Consider the following 19,824-nt stretch of genomic DNA (forward strand, 5'->3'; position numbering starts at 1 on the left):
CTTTAGACTTACTTATTTAACTTGAACCAAACTTGACTGTTATTTTCTTCCTTTCAAATAAAGACCGGGCTCATTAATGAACACTAATGGGCAAATGTGTTTTCAATGCTTGTAATCCACATTACAACAAACCTGCACTTTAACAGGAACTCTTAAGCCATTGCCAAAAATCTTAGAAGCTTGAAGTGATTTTTATTAGAAAAAAGCTATTAGTCAATCAGATATTCACTGGCAACAGTATTGATACCAGCGGTGCCGTGTTGGCCTCCCCCAGCTGACACACAACTTCACACACTAGCAGACAACTCAACAGCTGAAGGAGATAACGCTCATAACTCTGAACAACAATGTTGTATTTTTTGCACACGTTCGCACAACTTAAAAGTACTTTTGCTGTTGATGTTTCTTTTTAAAAATATTCTCTCACTTTTCCCTGTGGTATTGACATTGGTTCTGAGGATTTTCCATGGCATCAGTATTGACTTTTAAATTCTAGTATCGTGACAAACCTGATACGTATATGTATAATAATGACAAGGCTTAGTGATTAATCACACAAATCGATTTCAGCACTAAACACACTTGGACGCCACTCGAAACACCTGCTCAGTCATATACACTCACACACTGTCACAGACATCACAAACAGAGGAAATGTCTCCTTATGGCAGCAGTAGCCCCGCCTTCCTCACAGCGGGACAAAGCGTGGATGGGTTGACGGTGGAAAACATGGCTTCTGAGGATGAGGATGAGCCTGAAAAATGGTCCAGTGCCATTGTGAAATTGTGTAAAACATCTCTATGACCTCTGCTGCTGCTGCTCCCTGTCCTCCCCTCCCCCAAACTCCCCCCTCCATCCCCTGGAGTCACCAAAACCTCTTAAGAAATTGCCTTCGGCCCCTCCCACCCGTCCCTCCCCTGCCTTGCTCTTGACCCCCCCTTACACACACACACACGCATGCACACATTTAGTGCTGTACAAAGGGGAGACCACAGAGTGGCTTCAGCTACATAAGCACAACTTTTGGCAGCACTACTGTACATTAAAACCCACGGTGTACTGTTTCTTCTTCTTCTTCTTCTTTTTTTTTTTAAAGAGAGCCCTTATTTCTGTTTTTTCGAAACGTTGCCTCACGACTGACCCGCTGACACAATTTCACAGCCAACTGAGCGGATGGGTTGGTGCATCTGTTCGGTTTTCCTTTATCCCACAAGGAAGAAGAAAATCCAGAAATGATTAGTCACACGTTTAGAAAGGTGACAGAAGCCAGAGGTGAAGATGCGAAGGAGATGTGGAGAGAAGTGATGACTGAGCAAAAAACCTTGCAGACCCTCCCCTCCCTCCCCAATCCCGTGCAAAACAAAGAGAAACACCCACAAAAACTAATAAAGATCAAATGCTCACTGATCTTTTATCGTCAAAGAGAACGGTGTTTGTTTTTGGAAATGCTCACACACAACATGCTTTCACAAAAGGGCAGTGTTGTGTGTCGGCCATTTTGGATCTGCTGTTACAATTCTGGACAAGCGAGTGGTGTCATGGAGCCAAAATGGAGGTGGCTTTTTAATGCCTGCCTGTCAACAGTGTGGCGTGTCGGTGCGTCGGCGGGCTGTTGACGGAGAGGAGTCGGTGTATAATGTGCTAGTGAAAGCAGAAAGGTGGGGTTACCGTTCCAACCTCTGACACCACACCAGGTAAAACCATACAATAACTCAATCTGACGCCTGCGTGTTGTCGTGTAGCTGACTCTTTATGTTTTCTATCTAGCTACCTAACTCTAGAGGGACCTGAGAAGTAAGCAAACTGCCGTGCACCTCTGTGAAGCTCTCACTACACCGCCTGAAACTGGACCCAGGACATCTCTGGGATGGACACGAGATGGTGCCACACCATAGCCAAGAGGGCTAGCCAGTTAGCAGGATCCTGAAATGATGGTCATTTTAGTCTGTAGAGGCCAAAACCTCAAGGCTTTGATTCCAACTGTGTGGATCTCTTAGGATTTTGGCAACTTTTACAAAAATCTGTATGTCTGAATGGGAGTTTTAAAGTCGTCCGTCCCACTCTGGATGCGATGTGGCTTTCCTGCTTCGAGTCTAGCCTTTTGACCGTTTCCTCACTGTGGCCCAGTTTTAAAGTCACCACTCTCCCCATTTCTATGCTAGCATGGGCGCCAGTGGGACTCAACTTTTAAGGCGTAGTGTGGATGATCTCATCTACTACAGTGGGTTAAGGGTTGAGAGGGGTGAGCGATGGACAAGATGGGGCATGACAAATTTGACTCGGATACAGAAGGCACTGTGGCTCTGTAGGGGGCTTTGGGGAACATTCCCCACCTGCCGTAACCTCTTGATTGTAGGTGAGGACAGAAAGGGGGTTTCGTGTTATGCGCCCCTTCATGCCCACCAAGCAAATGAACAGTTAACAAAAAACAATCACCCCCCCAATCCACATCTTTCCTACGCAATGCTCAACTACTAGGCCTGGAGGCAACACATCTTTTGGAGAGAATAGAAATTTGTGGAGGAAAAAAAGGGATTCGTCATCAGGAGGAGGGAGGGAAAAAGACAGCTACAGAGGTACATGAACTGTGGGGGTGTGATGTCATGTGAAGTCTGGGGAAAAAAACATCGGTGCCAGTGTTCACATTTTCTCAGATCTGCATGTTCCCGTTTCCTCGGCCTGTTTTACAGAACCACTGCGTCGTAGGTTCACCTTTTTGAAGTAATATGATGAGGATGCCTATGAGGTCTGCATAGAGTCAACACGTGGACTGGGGTTTGTTTTCTGGCTTTTGCAAACAGCGCGAGGTTTTAAGAGTAGCTCGATTCTTTGACTTCTTTGTGAGCATGATCGGTATGCAAAATAAATATTTATCTGAAACTCTAATTATACTCTGTTGTCTATAACTACATCTACGATATCATATCTAGGTTTATCTGTAGGTAATCAACTATATTTATCTATACTTTATCAGTTTGTCCTAGAGTTATTGAATATTCAATAAGTGTTATCCCTCATAACAATAAGGATGAAATATTATTAGTCCTAAGTGTTTCTGTCCTGAACCTTCAGCATCACTCTCTACCAAGCTGAAAGAACAGACGTCAAATGGACAGCAAAAGAAGGATAAATCAGGGAAAAGAAGGTCGGTGGATACTGAGGTTGGTTTTGGCAGGGAATGGTTTGCTACAACCGTATGTGACTGAACTGGGGTGACTAGTTGACTCTGGTTAGCCAGACCTGAGAGAAGGGGTTGTAGGGTGGGGTGGATGGTCAGCATTGGCGCAGACAAGCAAGCGGAAGGGCGGACTGACAAACAGATATTGTCTCTCGGGCTGCATCCATGTTTCCTGCGAAACACAAGGACTTAACATATATATCTTGCAAAGATATAAGGTAAAGATCAGCTTTGACTCCTGATCTTGAAACTAGGATGTGGCTCAGAGACGGTCCTGTAGACAGGGAAGGTAGGGCCAATAACATAGTATGTTTATCACTGCCCCCTGGTGGCAAAAATACTGACCGACACCAACACTGTACCACTAATACTGTGCTGTTCTCACTACAAAACTGCAGAGCCCAACAGATTGAAAAGCTTTTTTTTGGCAGCAAGTGGGAGAATTCAATCTCAGTAGAACTTTTAACTCGGTAAAATGACCTTTTCTGAGCACCTCTTAAGCGTGAAGAGAAGACAAAGTTTTCACGGCTCTCAATAAATTGTCCTACCTCTGACTCTGAACCTAAATTACTGATCTTTGGGTTGGCTTGACAGAGTTATGACCCCTTTTGAACCACTTCAGGTCAGATAACTGAGAGTCCATCTGACCTCCGAATCCACCATTCCAGAGAGAAAAAAGTGTGTCTTTAAAGATTTGCATTATAGCACACAATGCTGCTCAGGAAGAGTTCCCAAGCTGCAGTTGACTTGAAACATTGCAGCAAGGCATCAGGAACCCGATAAACATCATTGAACGGGGGAATAATAACATAATGGATGTAAACAGGATGAACATAGCATACACAGCATAACTCCAAATAACATGACAACAAATCTACAGCAACAATTCAACCAATCATCACCATTATCATCATCATTGTCACCATCGTTTTGCATTGACATTGATATCATTATTCATAAAAGTGTCATCATTAACAATAATAAATAAAGTGTGTTAGAGGTTCGCTTCTCCATGCCCTTTCTCCCTCTTGTTTCTCAAGTGCAGACAGAAACTTTAAGGTGCTCCTTGTCTTCTAACAGGTTGCAGTAACAGAGCTTTGGGCATAAACGGAGACAAATAAAATACCCAACTGTCAAAACCTGCTTCAGGTACAAAGAAACCACAAAACAACATTTCTGCTGAGATCTGAGAGAGAAAGAAAGAGCTGGAAAGAAGGGAGCTTCTTTTGTAAACCTAAATGCAAAGTTTCCTACAAAGCCCCCCAGGTCCCACCCACACCAGTTAGATTTCCTCTCTAATATGTATTTAATCAGTCATGCAGGTTTCCATCAAATTTTGAGCTCTGAAAAAGATCAAAGGAGGCTGAGCGAATGCAACAGAAGAACCAAGCTCCAATGTCCTAAGAAGAACAAGAAGTAAACGACAGAAGAAATACTGAAGAAATTAGTCTTTTTTTCCCATCCCTCCTTTCCTCTCCTCCGCCCTATTCAACTGTGTGATGTCATTTCCTGTCGGGTCATCCTCTGTTGAGTAACAGAGAGGGAAGGGGCTTGACAAAGTGTCCGACTCCCTTTCTCTAGTTACCTGAGCCCAGCCCACAAGTGCAAGTGAACAGGAAGTGAGCCCACACTGTGGCTCTCCCCCCTGCCACCACTATTACTACTACTACTCCTATCACCACCATCTGCTGGACAGGAAGTGATGTCACATCAGTTCCATCAGCACTATGCGAGTCCTTAACAGTAAACAGAGATGATAAAACTCATCAAATATCAGCCAGCGCTGTGATTGGCTGGTTTTTGCAGTATAGGCGGAGCTTCCTGGTTCTGTCAGTTGGACAGGAAAAAGGTTCTAGATAAAGTGGTTGTTCTCCCTTTTTTTTCTTTTCAGTGTTTGTCATGTAAAGTTTCACTGTGTTCTTCATTGTTCAAGTTTGATTTTCTGGAGGCATAGCTTGGCATGTAAGGGTTGGGGGGGTCCTGGCTTTTTATTAATTGATGTATCTTTAAACATATCAGTCTAGGAGCAGAGTCTAAGCGGCGGACTCTGTGTTCCAGCTCATTTTCAGGCTTTTACAGTAGCAGTCTGGCCAGTGACAAATAGCACACGTCTAGCAAATCTAAGCAATCAGGCATCAGTCTGAGAGAAGTGCTTTTAGGCCTCATAACATCGCACTTGAATAACCTCGTGCTCCTCCCTTGCTTGCACTCCCACACCTCTCTTTTCCTCCTGCAGCCAGGTCTTGATGATCAAGGCTGATTCTGGGAAGTGTAGTTCTGAGATTGAAAGAAGCAGAGGTAAACTGAGTCCAGGCCTTGGCGGTCCCTTTTTCTTTTTTACCCATATGCTGCTCTGCCACTCATTTGAGTATTACACAAAATGTGTAAAAGGCTTTTCTGCTGCCCCCCCCTCCCCTCCACCCCTTCCACTCGTTCATAGTCTGAGAGCTGAAGGTAGAGGGTTTTGAGGGTATCCAACCCCTCCCACCACTCTGTTTTGTTTTTTGTTTTTGTTTGTTTTTTCTTTTAGTCTACATATCCAAGGCCAGAGCACTGGAGACTGCTGTTCTTCTTCTCCTCTCCTGCCATATCCCAAGCTCTTTATGGTTGCTAGCACCAGTCATCCTCATCCGTCTCACTATAAGGTTCATGCAGGCCCTTGCGGGGCCCTCTGGCATGGGCAGGCCGGTGGTGTGGGTGTGGCGGCACCCCTGGTGGTCCCCGTCGGTGTGGGGAAGGTGAAGATGAGCGGTAACCATTGGGTACCCTGCGTGGATGCGGTTGAGGGGGTGGAGGAGGCCCGTGGCGGGCAGTCCTAGGTGAACGTGGGTGTGGGTGAGGATTTCCTCCATGTGGGTGAGGGTTGCCGTGGGAGAGGCTCTGCTCGTAGGCGGGAGGCTCGTGGTGACGCTCATACTCATAATCTCTCTCGTAGAAGGGCCCGTCACACTCCAGGCTGTCCCCGGGTGGAGGCCCGCTCCAGCGGCTTCGGTGAGGTGACCTGGGTGAGCCGTGGAGGGGCGAGCGCGGGGACTGGTGCCTAGGGGAGCGTGGCGAACCATGCCGGGATGAAGAGCCCCCGTGGTGGGGAGAGGCGTGGCGTGACGGGGGTCGGTGGTGGTAGCCTCTGTCATGGTCTGGAGGGGAGAAGTGTCGTGGAGAGGGTGAACGCAGGCGACCTGGCCCTGGGGGGCCATAGCCGGGCTTGCGGACCGCGGGGGAGTAGGTGACATGTGGGCGTGGGACTGCAGGGGTCTGAGGCAACTGGCGGCGGCCTCTCCTTGGAGTGCTGGTCCCCGAGGTAGAGGGAACCGGGCTGCCGCTCACCGAACTACTGCCCTACAGCAAAATGTAAACAAGGAAAATCAAAACGCACCACAACAATAACAACAGAGACCAGAATAGAACAGAACGGAGGTGAGATAGATAGACAGAAAGAAAGAGAGATAGATGGATAGAAAGATGGATAGATAGACACCATTAAAAATCATCCAAAAACATAGTGATGAAGCAAAAAATTGACATCAAGAAGCCACATGTCACATTGAAGAAAAATGGACAGAGAAATGGTGACAAAGAAAAAAAAGCATAACAGAAAAAAGAGAGATTGACATCCATAAATAGAAGTGTGGAAATAACCTTTTGTGAACTCTTACTGGAGATTAAGGGTCACAATATATGTGAAATGATTAACTACTGTCCTCAAGTCATAATAAGAAGATCCAAGTACATCAAAATATAGATCTAAGACAAAAACAGGTCATACCATACTATAATTGCATGTTTACATTGGTGCTTGAGACTTTGTGTACTCTTTTCTATATTTCTGCAAAAATGAAATTAAAACTTTTTGTTTTTAATATCAGCCCTAAAAGCAGATCCTGCAAATGTGACGTATTCTACTTTGACTCTTCCCAATGTTACTTGGCTGTCAATAAATAGTACCTGAACCTGTTAGCCAGTAATTATTTTTTTAAACTGATCATCTCAAAGTATTTGCAGAAGTACATCGTTCAGGGCAAAAGAGGGTGAGTTGTTGATGTTCATTAGGCTGGAAATGTTACAGAACTATTTCTGAAGATATTGGATTTCATCAACCCACAGTTAGACACACTGTCTTTAAAGAATGAATTTCAGGACCACTATTATCCTCCCCAGGAGTGGTCGGCCAAAGGGATCGGCTGGGAGCTCACAAAAGAAGACTGGGTAACTTTTAAGCAGTAAAAGGCCATCCTGACATTACTGCATTCCAGCATAAGGACCTTATCCTATCTGTGAAACCGGGTGCTGACAGGATCATGTATTAGGCCTTTTCTGATGTCCTATTAATGCCACCAAAATAAAAATCAACAGATCAAGTCATCTGTCTGTGAACTGAAGCTCAAGAGAAAGTGTCTCGTGCTTATGCAGAAATAGAGAAAATCTCAAACAATCCAAAATGCTCCGGATGAGACATTCTATAAAGAAATTAAACAGCTGAACCTTGACAATAATCTTTGCTTTTGGAGCCCACCTGTCTGTGACCTCGTCCGTCAGGCCCCTCGCTGGGTGACCGGGACCAGTGACGGTCGTGGGGATGCCTGTGGGAGTAGTCGTGGCGGTCGTGGCCGTACCGCTCCTTGTCCATGGAGCCGTGATGATGGTGATGGTGATGGTGGTGACGACGGTCCTTGGTCCGGCCACGGTCCCGCTCGCGCTCCTTGGGTGGCAGATCACCTGACTGTGTGGTGGTGCTGAGGTCTGTGCCCAGGCCTGGCAAAGAGACGTCTCAGTTTACATTTAAACCAATAATTTTATTATCCTTGAGAACATATTAACAAAAATTCTACTCAAAGATATTCTTAATTCTCAAGAAGCCTTTATCCACTTGATTAACACGATAAACTTTCCATGTTTACTGTAAAGCTAAAGTTCTTAAAACTGCAAAAACATGCAAGAAGAAAATCCACTCCAGTTGTGCAGTCAAATGCAGAACATCTCCACTCCAGAATCGATGTGGCAGAGCAGAGGATTCTCCATTAGATTAGAGAGCTCTTCAATTATAAAAGGGTTTTAGAGGTTAACTCTGTCAGCATTGTTGCATTAGTTTTACAGCTGAAGCATGCAATTTGGACTCACAATTAATGGTGAAGTGGGCTGTCTGCTTGTGCAATGTTCTTTTCAAGGACTTCTCTGTGCCAAAATTTGAATTGCACTAATATTTGTGAATATGATGATCTGTAAATGTATGTTGACTTAGGTAAATGGAGTAACTGCTGCTGAATTACTCTTGACCTAGCTGCAAACAACACTGCACGCAGTACTATATGTAGAAGTTTCTAAATGTCCATATGTTGCAATCTTAAAAGGTACTATCAAGGTACTATTTTGTCGGAAACCAACTGCAAGTAGTTGCAGTCACCATCTGGTCACCCAGAGGTTCATTGGGCTTTACTCTGAATCGCTCAGTGACCACTTTCGATCACGAGGTGATTATACAGGTTGCATGGTGGGAGACAACCTGTCTCCAAACAATTATGGTCCTTCTAGGACTAACTAGAACCACTGATTGGTGAAGGTTTGTAAACCATTACCATTTAATGCATAAATGCAGTGTCAACGTATCGCAATTATGAGCAAAACACATCTGTCACATGATCTTTGCAATAGGAGACTCAGCTGATTGTATTTTGGTTCTATTCCTTTATAAAAGCAAGGTTGCTGAGTCAATTTGCAATTAAACCATTGCCCAATAATGGACCTAGCAACTAGGTCACTATTTGTGGAAGAATTTCTCATTTTCTGTTTCAAATCTATGAGGTTTGGCTCTGAATGTAAGCAGTTAATGTGAATTTCTGTGTATGTAGAAGGCAACAGCTTTCTGATGCAAAAATGTTAATTTGAAGATGGCAGGTAGTTGCAGACATGGTCACCCTTGTTGAAGTCAAAGGCAGCAAGATTACAAATCCATTGCACACAGTTGCAATAAATCTTTGGACATGTTTTGGTCCTTAAACGTAATAAGTTAGATGAAAACAACATTGAACTTGAGGCTAATGTTTAATTTTAAAATATCCATTTGAATCTAAATCAATTCCTGTGACCTTCCAGTCCTTAACTTTAGAGAAGGAATAAGCATGTTTATAGCCTGGTACAAAAAAACCCCACTTTTGATTTCTATAGCTACTTCCCCTCGACCACAACTATGTTAAGGTTGCCGTGAGTCAAGTAAAGTAAAGTATTCTTCTAAGTGATAGGCAGCTAGCTTAGCTGAACTGAGCTTTGACTGCTTATGTGTCTTTTGTAGCATTTTTAACTCACTTATTTTGCAGTTGTGGTAATGAAATGACAATAACATATTTTCCAAATTAACCGTGAAGTCTTATAATTTTGTCTACTTATTTCCAAGCCACAGTTTTTTTTTCATATAAAAGCAAAGTTAAATCAACAAATAAGTCAAATGCTCATGAACAGCCACAACAAACTTGCCCTATATTTGTGATTGTCCATGATGCCAATTGTACAACCAATTTACATAATTTAATTTTAACACTAGCCCTCAAATATGGAAAGTTACAGTTTTAGGGATCTTCTCATGGTGTTAAACATGACAGTCTGACCACAGCAATCAAAACACCAGTCAGCTTAGCCACACCATCTGTACGCAGACGATGCACTGCTCTCACACTGAGATTTATGGCTCATCTTTCTTTGGTGAACTGAACACTGGTGCAGATGTTGGTCTGATTTCAAAGGAAATAACCATTCTGAGTTACTCACCCGTGTCCGCGTCGGTGTATCTGGTCAGGGAGCGCTGCGAGGTGCGGTGGCTTCTGTCCCTGTGCCTGCGTCCTCCATGTCTCCCCTCCTCAGACACCACCCTCTCCAGCGAGTAGTCGTCCAGCCTCACGCCCCTGCCTGTACGCCCATGAACTAGGCTGGACGTGGAGCGACGCATCGGACTTGTGTCAGTAATGGTCTGCGAGGACAAAGGAGGCAGAGTAGAAGAAAATACAGAAGAGGGAGATAGAGGCAGATAGAGAAATCATAAGGTAGGGGAGAGAAAGATAAAAAGAAGTGAGATTTAAGGCCTTGGACTGCTGGAGTGGAGTCCGTCCTCATGTCTGAGAAGGACACCAGTCACTTCAGTGACTTTTGCTGAGTATAAGTGCTTTATGATCCAATGCCAACTCTTGATTTAGATGCGTGGTGGTTCGGAACAAGACAGCAATTCAGGATTTCAGAAGGTGCAGTTTGATTTGATAATATGAATATTTGGCTTGTGTGCTGTAGTGTGTGGTGACCTATACAGATCTAAATATGATTTCTGAATAGCCTAATCTGACCCCAGCTAACGGCATTAGCATTCATGTAACTTGAAGGAAAGGACCTGAAATCCCTTAGTATTAAGTCTAAGTATGAAACAGCATGTGACACCATGCCTCTTCACCAAAATATGGTGATATGAAATGCACAGATATAAACAGGGAACTCACAGGGAGAGGAGAAAAGGGTAGCGCGACAGAGAACAAGCATGAGGTTGAGCTTTAGAAACCATGCCTCACATGCACAGAGGAGCTATATTGTGCTTTTCCCCACAGCAGCCATATTTCATTTACATGAAACTCGGGTTGAGATACCAGACAGTCTTTTTATGGTTTGATTTATAATTAAAAACACAAAATGCAAAGCTGAAAATTCCACATTACTTGGCATTTCTTAAAAAATGTGTATATATTTATAGCCATGAAAAAGAACAGATTTTATGTAACTTTTGCTTTTCAAACTGGCATATTTTAATTAGCTGGATGACATAAATGTCATGCCAGAGGTATGAAACACATGGTAAGGAGAGCCTTAGTCCTCATCATTAATGAGAATGATGCAAAGATGGTGTGGGAGGAAAACATTACGCCAATCTGACAATAGAGCAGCAAGGGTTACATCTTATTCAAAGACTGATCTTGTTTCTCACTACATGCATACTTTCTAAGTATGATCGAATATAAATCAAATATGGACACTCTGCGGATAAGACAATCCATCATTCTAGGCGCTCTGAGCCAGAGCAAAAGCTCTTCAAGAACTCAACAGGAAAATCCTACACTAAAAAAACTATGAGACAAAATGTTTCACTGTCCACTGTTTGTTTGAATAAACAAAATAATAAACAAATATCAAAAGTGAGCTGGTGATGTGATTTACTTCCTGCTCACTATGAAGGCTCATCTACTCATCTCATCTACTCACAGCTGAAATGTGACCTACAACATATATACTGGGACCAGTTCTACATGATTTTCCTGCTGGGTTCATTGTCAGGCTTCTCTGATCAGGAAAAAGACCCTGCCCACACTGTGAACCCCCACAAAGCCTCACATTAACTCGATGATAAAGCAGGTCAGTCTGCAAGCAGCAGGCCAGACAAAGACAAACACAGGAGGATTCTCCGCCCTGAGACGAATGTCACCACTTACAGACTTTCTGTACACAAGCCATGCATGTTCTCTGAGTAGCTGGCAGTACAGAAATGTGTACACCCTTAATCCACCCACACACACACAGAAAAACTTGTGTCGGACTTCGAATAGTTTATTTTGACAAAAAGCCTCATTTCTCCATTTTAAGTTGATGAGTTTGACAAAACAGCATTTTGTAAAGTAATGTTTTATTGAAGAATAAATAAATATCATTAAAAACCATTAGATATTTACAAAGTTATATTCTTTCCCCCCCATTATTTGGACACTACAAAGGCCAAAGCTAATATCAAAAAGTTGCATTGCTACACCCACAAATCGCAGAAACTTTACCTGCTGCCACTTTCAGTGTTTTCAACATGGATCTTCAAGTTTCACAGAGAGGATCAAACTCTGTGTCAAACTGACCCACCCTCGACGTAGAGGAGCTTCACCCTTTGTGAGAGCAAGATTTCTGGCTATAATCCAGAGACCAAACAGAACTTTTGAGTGGAAAAGTCCAGCTGTGTCCAAATCTGAAGACGGCACATTAGGTGAGGAGCATGATCAGGAGTATATCTGTCTTTTTTTTATTTTATTTTAAAAGGTTGTTCCCCAAGAATATGTCCCAAGAGTCAGACTGTCAAAGCAGAGTTTTAGGGAATGTTCTGAAAATTCTGACTGAGAACAATCAGCACTGGAGTGTGTCTTTGTGAGATGGTACTTTTTTGGCTAGAATAACAATATTTAGTCACTACTGACCCGACTTGCCAGATTTGACTAGTCTTCCCTGGTTTTTAGTTAGTTTATCAGTCTCTTTTGTGGTCTTATTGTATACCTTTTGAGAGTAGTTGACTCACATTCTTGTAGACATCCAAGCTCTCAGTAAACTAGTCCATTAACGCCTCATCAGGCAGGTTTTTTTCAGTTTTTCATTTTTGTTTCATCCCTAGTTATACTGTTAATTTTGAATTGAAAGCAACTTAATGTAAGGCGCTGAACACAACGCAGCTACATCATGAGCATCACACTCTGCCTTTCATGCCACCTTTTATGCTACTGAACATCAGGCTTTGACTAAAGCAACGCCTTGCCTCATTGGCACACCACTTTCTCTCGCATCCACAGTGAGACTTTGCCACGTCATGCATGAGTACTGACATGCCGGCACCCTGCCTATCCCCGGTACTGGCCAACAGTCACATATCAGGGCAGTCCATGCTTTTCATCATACACTGTTGACCCGGTCTGCAGTGATGCAAAGGATTCAAATGCACAGGTAATAGACACACACAGACGAGCACACACAGACGCTGCGTATGAGCTGAACCCCTGTGAAACTCTCACAGGGAGTGAAAACAATGGGGCGCAGAGCGAGCTCAACATGAGCAAACTCGAGAGAGAAAAAGGAAGAAGAAAAAGAGAGACTCAGATAGCTCAAAGAAAAGCCGACAGAAGAGGAAGACAGAGGAGAAGGCCTGATCAAAGTAGATCTGAACAGTGACAATTAGGTCAAAGCTGAATCAAAGAGGCTCGAGTGCCAGATGGGTGGGGTTCACTGCATTAATGTAATACAGAGGTTGACTTTTTCTACAGGTGCATCAATGAAGGAGAACACAACCCATTACCACAAACGACTATATGCAGACAACACAGAGATTTCTTTTAAAAAGGCATAAAATTCCTGCTTGATGCTGACTTTCATATTGTGTCTACAGACATGAACACAAAAGTGTGGCACAGCACTTAAAATGGTGGCTTTTGAAAACTAGATAGACGTTTGATTTATCTGAAATTTGGGGAAATCGCTGAGTTTCTGTCCAAGAGATGAATACCCTTTGCTCAGAACACTTGAGTGTGCAGCCACTCTGGAAACACTGGAATATTTGGTGAATGAGCAGAAGCAAAGAGGTTTTGAATTTCCATTCAACCGACTGACCCACTTGGTTCCATCTCAATGTTTGATTGAAAACTCAATCATGGCCCGTGAACACTCTGAATGGCTGTTGAAGAACAAATGTCGGCCACACAGAGTGCTGAAAATTTTGCAAAAATGAAAAGGATTTGGAAATGCAAACTGCCCTGAATACCAGGGCAGGGGCAGTTTCTTTAACACCGAAAGGCGAGTCGAACTGTTTCACTGCTGTTCAGCTCCACCCATATGGCACCTGATGTGGGGTGAAATGACCAGCAAAACTACAATCTGCTGCAGATCCAGTTTGGAAAGACAGACCGGCAGAGAGAGACAGAGGAAACGAGCGGGGGAGAGGGCAGATGGAGATAGAGCAAGAGGTACATACACTGAGGTTATTTCCGCGAGGCCTGTGTCTCCTCCGCTGCAGAGCAGGCGAACACAGAGATGATAACGTATAGCAGAGCAGTGTAGCACGCACACGCACGTACACACACACGCACACAGAGCACAGGCCCGACGTAGCATAGCCACCAGGACCCGAGGAGAAAAAAGGATGGAGAGAGAGAGAAATCGATAACAGGATAAGACAGTGATTTGTGGAGGAGAGAAAGACAGGATTTGTTTTTTGAAGAGGACAGATGAGGATGTCGGACAAAAACACAGGAGGATGAAAAATGAAATACAATAAAATGATATAAAGGAAGAAATGAAGGAGGAGTTGGGGTGCAGAGACAGGAGAAAGAGAGAAAGAGAGAGTTCAGTTAATTTCAGGATGTCTAGCGCGCAGCACGCTTCAGAGCCAAGAGATCTGCGGGCGAGCAAGAGGAGACAGAGGACATCCCCCCCCCCACACACACACACACTCTCTTACACACACACACACTTACCGAAATAGCACGAGCACTCTGGAAGGCAGAGCAGTGTTAGAATACAGTAAGTAACAGTGTACAGACGCACATGTATACTGTTTACACAACACACACGCTTAAACACAGATACACACTCACAGATACACGCACAGGATATTTTCTACAGAACGAGCTAGCTTTCTGTAGCTTCTGGATACTTTACGATTATAGAGACATTTTTCGTTTCAAAGCAGCGTCATATTAAACTACACTAAACCTCAACTCTATTTTTCAGAGTTGAAGACTTAGCAATGTTCAAATGTATAGGTAACAGACCTGGGTCAGGCAGCGTTTGCTTTAATGAGTGCATACTGGTGCGCAGATACTAAATATGAAAAGCATCTAAGACAATACAGTACAATAAATCACAGCCATTGGATAACTGTACAACAATGTGAGGGTAAGGTGATAACCGTTAGCTTTATTGTAACGTTACATTTAATAAGTGCTTCCACAGAAACATAAGTAAAAAGGTATAAGCTGATTTTTTATTATGTACACAATCCTGCTGTTTACTCCAACTGCTTGGACAGAAAAGCCTTATGAAGGAACCAACATACCAAAGTGAGAGCAACATGACGTGATGCAGTGAAATGCTGTGGACATGAATGTGTTGGTGTGTGTGTAACTGCAGCCAGAGGCTTCAAAGTAAGTACGTAGGTCCACAAGCGCTGTATGTGACATGTGCTGAAATGTTTGATTAACTGAGTTTCAATAATCCTTCTTTAAAGTAAAAAGCAGATTTATTGCGTTATTTAATTAGATCCTTACTGAACTATTGCAACACCTGCCTTGGCGTGACAGGTTTAGCTAACACACCTCCGACTGTGGAGTGCTGGAAAAGCTCTCTGTTGGAATGGATTTTTGTGCCACAGTTAAGTGAGGATACACAAACCTGATCTGCAGATGTATCGAATCTTTTTTTTGTCAAAGTTTTGTCAGTTAAAAAAAGGCATGCCTTACATGTGTGCACCCATCATCATACACGCCACAGCTTCACTTCAGTGACAGCGTGGGTAGCTGAGATCACGCTCTTCATCCTGTCAGTCATGGCCCAGTATAATGAACGGATGACCCCCTTTATGTGTAACTTTCACGTCAACAACCGTGTGCTTTGTTTCCCTTTAAGTGTTGCAGACGCTGAGTTTTATTTATTTCGCAGCTGAAGAGTGACTCTGGCCACAGTTCACACGGGACAGACACACCAAGGATTCAATGGAAATGGAGCGGGGAGCAGTGACAGGGGAGGGGTTAAATATTCTCTACACACAGGTCTTCTAGATGTATATTAATATACATATCTAGGACACTGATCCAGCCTTCAGACCCAGTTTTACATTCTGCAGTGCTGCTCAAAGATGGAGCTTGGAGATGAGCAGTGATGGGTCAGCTGCTGGAGGAGTGAAGGGTGAAAGGGAGGCAGTGCTGGTTAGAGGATGGGTGGAAAAAGAGGAGGGAAGGGAAACGAGACAGAGGGAAGTGAATTCACAGCAGTCTCCTGCCCTGACATTGCATCCTAAGTGGCACGTCTCATTCAGAGACCCAGAGTTACCTGAAATGCTTTAAGAAATATGAAAAATTATTATTCGAACGAGAAGGTTTTAGATGATGTCAGACTCGTTCCTTTTTATTTGTTTTAGGATGCAGAGAGAAGCTTTTCCAATTCACTTCAGCTGTCAGGCATAATGTGAGAGAGTGAGGATGACAGTGAGTGATGGTGAGATGAAGGTGCTCACTTGGTTGTCTGCCGAGAGGCGGGGCATGGAGAGGGTCCGCCCATGCCCATCCATTGGGTGATAGGGCTCAGTGTCGGAGTACCCGTCCCGCCCCATCTCCCTCATCTCTACCGTCTGTAAAACACAATGAGAGGGGGCGTGACCACTGTCTGCTGAGGGGGAGACTCACTGACCAATCGAGCGAGGGGCATGACATGATGTTAATGAGTTACAAGGATAGGATTATTCATATGATATTAGTTTTCTTTTTTTTCAATTGCAGGACGAATAATAGGACAATTTATGCAACAAGCTGCATAAATTTAGTGTGGGGATGGATTAGGTCAGCTTATAAACTATAAAACCACATAACCATAATATATTTAGATCCAAAATCCAACAAGGAAATACTTCTTTGGAACCACTGGAAAACTATTTTAGTATCAAGCTGCCAACCCTCTGAAAACTGGAGCATCTCAAGAGCTCAACAGCCCACTTACACAACTTGTAATTCACATTTCGTCTTTGTGCAGCCGTCATGGGATTCAGAAGGGAGACGAGGCACTGGGGAGTAGGAGCACCCCAACAGACAAGCGGAAGTAAAGGAATAGTGGGGAGGAAAAGGTGTAGGTCACAAAACACATCTGTAAACTTCAAGCCACTGACTCGAGAGGAGGTTGGAGAGGAAACAGGAAAACTCAAGGGAGAGGAAGATGGTCAGACTGAGAGAATAAGGCAGGGGGAACATGGACTAGGAGGAGGAAGATGGAGAAAGAGAACGAAAGGAGAAAAGTGGGCACATCTGGAAAAAGAAAAAGACTGCTGTTGTGCCTGCGGAGTAACAGCAGCAACATCGAAACGGCAGGAATGAAGGAGCTGATTAAGTGCTAAAGTCCAGTTCTGTAAAGGTGTCTTCCATGGCTTAGATGCCTATCCATCCACTTGTGTGCTTAGATAATTACAAAAAGACATTTCTAAATAAAATGCTCGCCAAGGAGCAAAGGAAACCAGGAGCATAGTGACACACCTTACCTGTCTTTAACTGCTCTCTTTAGAAAGCTGCGCGTTTCACTTTACAATGTAGAGCTCTGAACATTTTTACAGGTTAATATAAGATTGTTTCAGCTTTGAATTAGCAGCGGACACTGAAGTGGAGAAAACCCTCTAAAATGTTTTGAACTGTATTTATTTAACAGGAAGTTTTACATGTTAGATGCTTTAGAAAAACGTAATAGCAAGTAGGGTCACTGAGTAGCTACACAAGCTGAAAAACCCTGCAGAAGTAGGTTGTTGAGTTGGGATTGCTGTTTCTTCCCTCCAAATAATTAGAAGCAGTCTTATAGTTACATCCTTCTCTATTATGTCCACAGATATTACTAGACCAGTGTGGAAGCAGGGACTGGTTGGGTTTAGACTGATGTTACCACGGTGACAACATGCATGTTCGGTGTCATTATACCTGGGGGTTGTGACGGTTGTCGTGGAGGTCGTCGGGGTAGGGTCTGTCCGGGCTCCAGTTACCCGTCTTTTGGAACATTTCCTGGGCTTTGGCCGTCACCCATGACTGGCTCTCAGTCATGCCACCCTCAGGAGGTCTGGCACCCACACACACACACACACACACACACACACACACACACACACACAAACATAAATATTATTGGAATGCTAGGGATACTGTAATTTTTCAGTAATCCTTAATGCAACAACACCGAATTTCCAGAAGACCAAGGAATTAATTTAGAGTGGGATCAATATGTCGGCTACTATTGACCTGTTTACTGATTTATAGAGTCCGTCTAAACAGGAGCTGTACTTCAAGCTTAATTTTAATCTTAGCATGGTAACATGATTACAGATACTATAATTATCATATTGTTGCTTATTTATTAATCCTTTATTTATCCAGGTAAAAAATCTCATTGAGATTAAAAATCTCATTTCCAAGAGAGACCTGGCATCAAGACCTTATACTCATGTCTTGATAAACAGCGCTTGTACTTTTTCTGTATCTGATCTGATTTATGTTTACACTACATTTAAAATCCAAGGTTTGGAAATGAAAATGAAAACAAAATTACATTTTAATCTACACTTGAGGAAAAACTAATATCATAATTAACTGAAAAATAACTATGTTACAGAGATCACAGTGTATATTTGTCAGAGGTTTGTTTTAAGGATTAGGGTTTCTTTACCTCAAACTTCTCAATCACAGTAAAACATCAGTATATTATTTTGTTTGATGTGATGATATGATTAAAAAAAAGAGAAGCATGAGATTCAGCTGAGGTGCTGTGGATGAGCTGGTGCGAGCTAGTGGCACCATCTTTCTCTGCAAAGACTTTAATAAGTCTTTAATAAGAGAATAATGATAAAGTTATCAGAATTCCAGCAAACTTTGGAGCATCCTAACTGTGGCACGTTTTATAATCAATATCTTTCAAAGTTTAAATAAGGAGACCAAACTAAATAAGAGTTTTGATAACCTTCAAGAAGTCACATGATGCCTTATATTCTAAATATGGCTCCTAAAATATTATAGTGAAAAATGTACAAAAACTGTAATAAGGCATAAACAGCTGTAAAAGGTCTGGTCAAAAAAAAAAAGAAGCACATTTTGCTTGTTTTTACTTTCAAACCTTTCCTTTCAGCTCACTATAGCTCACAATCAGTGTTAAAGGCATTAGCTGGAATGGAACTGGCACAAAAGGGGGGAAAATAAAAAACAAACAAACAGATTTTTTGAATTGATGTACAGTGTGGATGCGACTGTATGCGTAATGTATTTGTACTGGACGTTTCTGTCTGAAGCGCCTCATTGCAGTGTGTATGGGCTTCCCCGTTTTCTACTCACGTGCTGTTGATGTTGTCTAGCTGCGTGCTGGAGAGGCCGTTCTGGCCCTGGCCTCCCTGGCCGTCCGTGCCGCCTCCCTCAGAGGGCGGCTCCATGCGCTGAAACATTAATGGCGTTCGGTTCTGTGTGAGATACACGACATGGCCTGCAGGCTTGCATCAGGCACACTCAGGGGGGCAGACACAGGACACAAACACAGGATGCACTCGCAGCATGCACCCACACGGGGGCGCCATCAGCAAGCACATGGCTGTGGGTATCCAAGGTAAAGTTTCCCCAAAGACTTGATCTGGAGTCTGCTTGCTACCCAGAAAGTGTTAAAGGGACACTGTTAACTCTGATATGTTGGGTAGAGATTCAGGGTAGCAAAACTGATCTCAGATCCGTGTCAGAGGGGAGCTTTTACCTTGAGGTAAGATTGCTCTTAAATCTCAGGTCTTGGACCAGGTTCTCATACTCACAAAATATATCTATATAGAGACATTTTACTCAAAAATCATATACTGATCTGCCAAGTTGTTTTGAGTAACATGCCACTTCAAGAGAAGTAGTAATCTGATCCTAAACCAGCAGTATTAAAAAGCAACTTCTGCTTCCATCAGACAGGTCAAAGGTCAAGCCGTTTTACTCTCAGGAGATCCTGTTTCAACAGAGTCCTCTCTGGAGTGGCTTAGCGTTGATGGTTCATGACTGCGAGAGCCCATGTCATGTCCCTCCATGGTCTGGAAGCTAAAGGCCGGAGGATAAATGACTGAAGAGCTGCTCAGAAACAAATTCAAACCTCTTCAGACACATCAGGCTGATCTGTTGGAC

At 43.3% G+C, this 19,824-nt stretch overlaps 1 protein-coding gene across 18 annotated transcripts in view; it reads right to left on the minus strand.

Moving 5' to 3' along the window:
• Positions 1-1,119: 1,119 nt before the first annotated feature.
• cacna1ab (calcium channel, voltage-dependent, P/Q type, alpha 1A subunit, b) overlaps positions 1,120-19,824 on the minus strand; it is a 149,732-nt gene continuing 131,027 nt past the window's right edge. For 7 of the 18 annotated variants that reach the window (XM_040045198.1, XM_040045203.1, XM_040045200.1 and 4 more), the window contains 8 exons: positions 19,012-19,133; positions 17,614-17,749; positions 16,176-16,289; positions 14,419-14,436; positions 13,917-13,952; positions 9,938-10,136; positions 7,692-7,930; positions 1,120-6,517 (listed from right to left, as the gene is read on the minus strand). In XM_040045198.1, coding sequence (XP_039901132.1) covers positions 5,789-6,517; positions 7,692-7,930; positions 9,938-10,136; positions 13,917-13,952; positions 14,419-14,436; positions 16,176-16,289; positions 17,614-17,749; positions 19,012-19,133 — 1,593 coding nt within the window. In that variant the 3' untranslated portion in view covers positions 1,120-5,788. The remainder of the gene's footprint in view (positions 6,518-7,691; positions 7,931-9,937; positions 10,137-13,916; positions 13,953-14,418; positions 14,437-16,175; positions 16,290-17,613; positions 17,750-19,011; positions 19,134-19,824) is intronic. The other 11 variants (XM_040045210.1, XM_040045209.1, XM_040045208.1 and 8 more) reach the window with 7 other exon arrangements.

This window comes from Simochromis diagramma, unplaced genomic scaffold, assembly GCF_900408965.1.
Source record: "Simochromis diagramma unplaced genomic scaffold, fSimDia1.1 OVJJ01000610.1, whole genome shotgun sequence".
In the NCBI taxonomy this organism is placed as follows: domain Eukaryota; kingdom Metazoa; phylum Chordata; class Actinopteri; order Cichliformes; family Cichlidae; genus Simochromis; species Simochromis diagramma.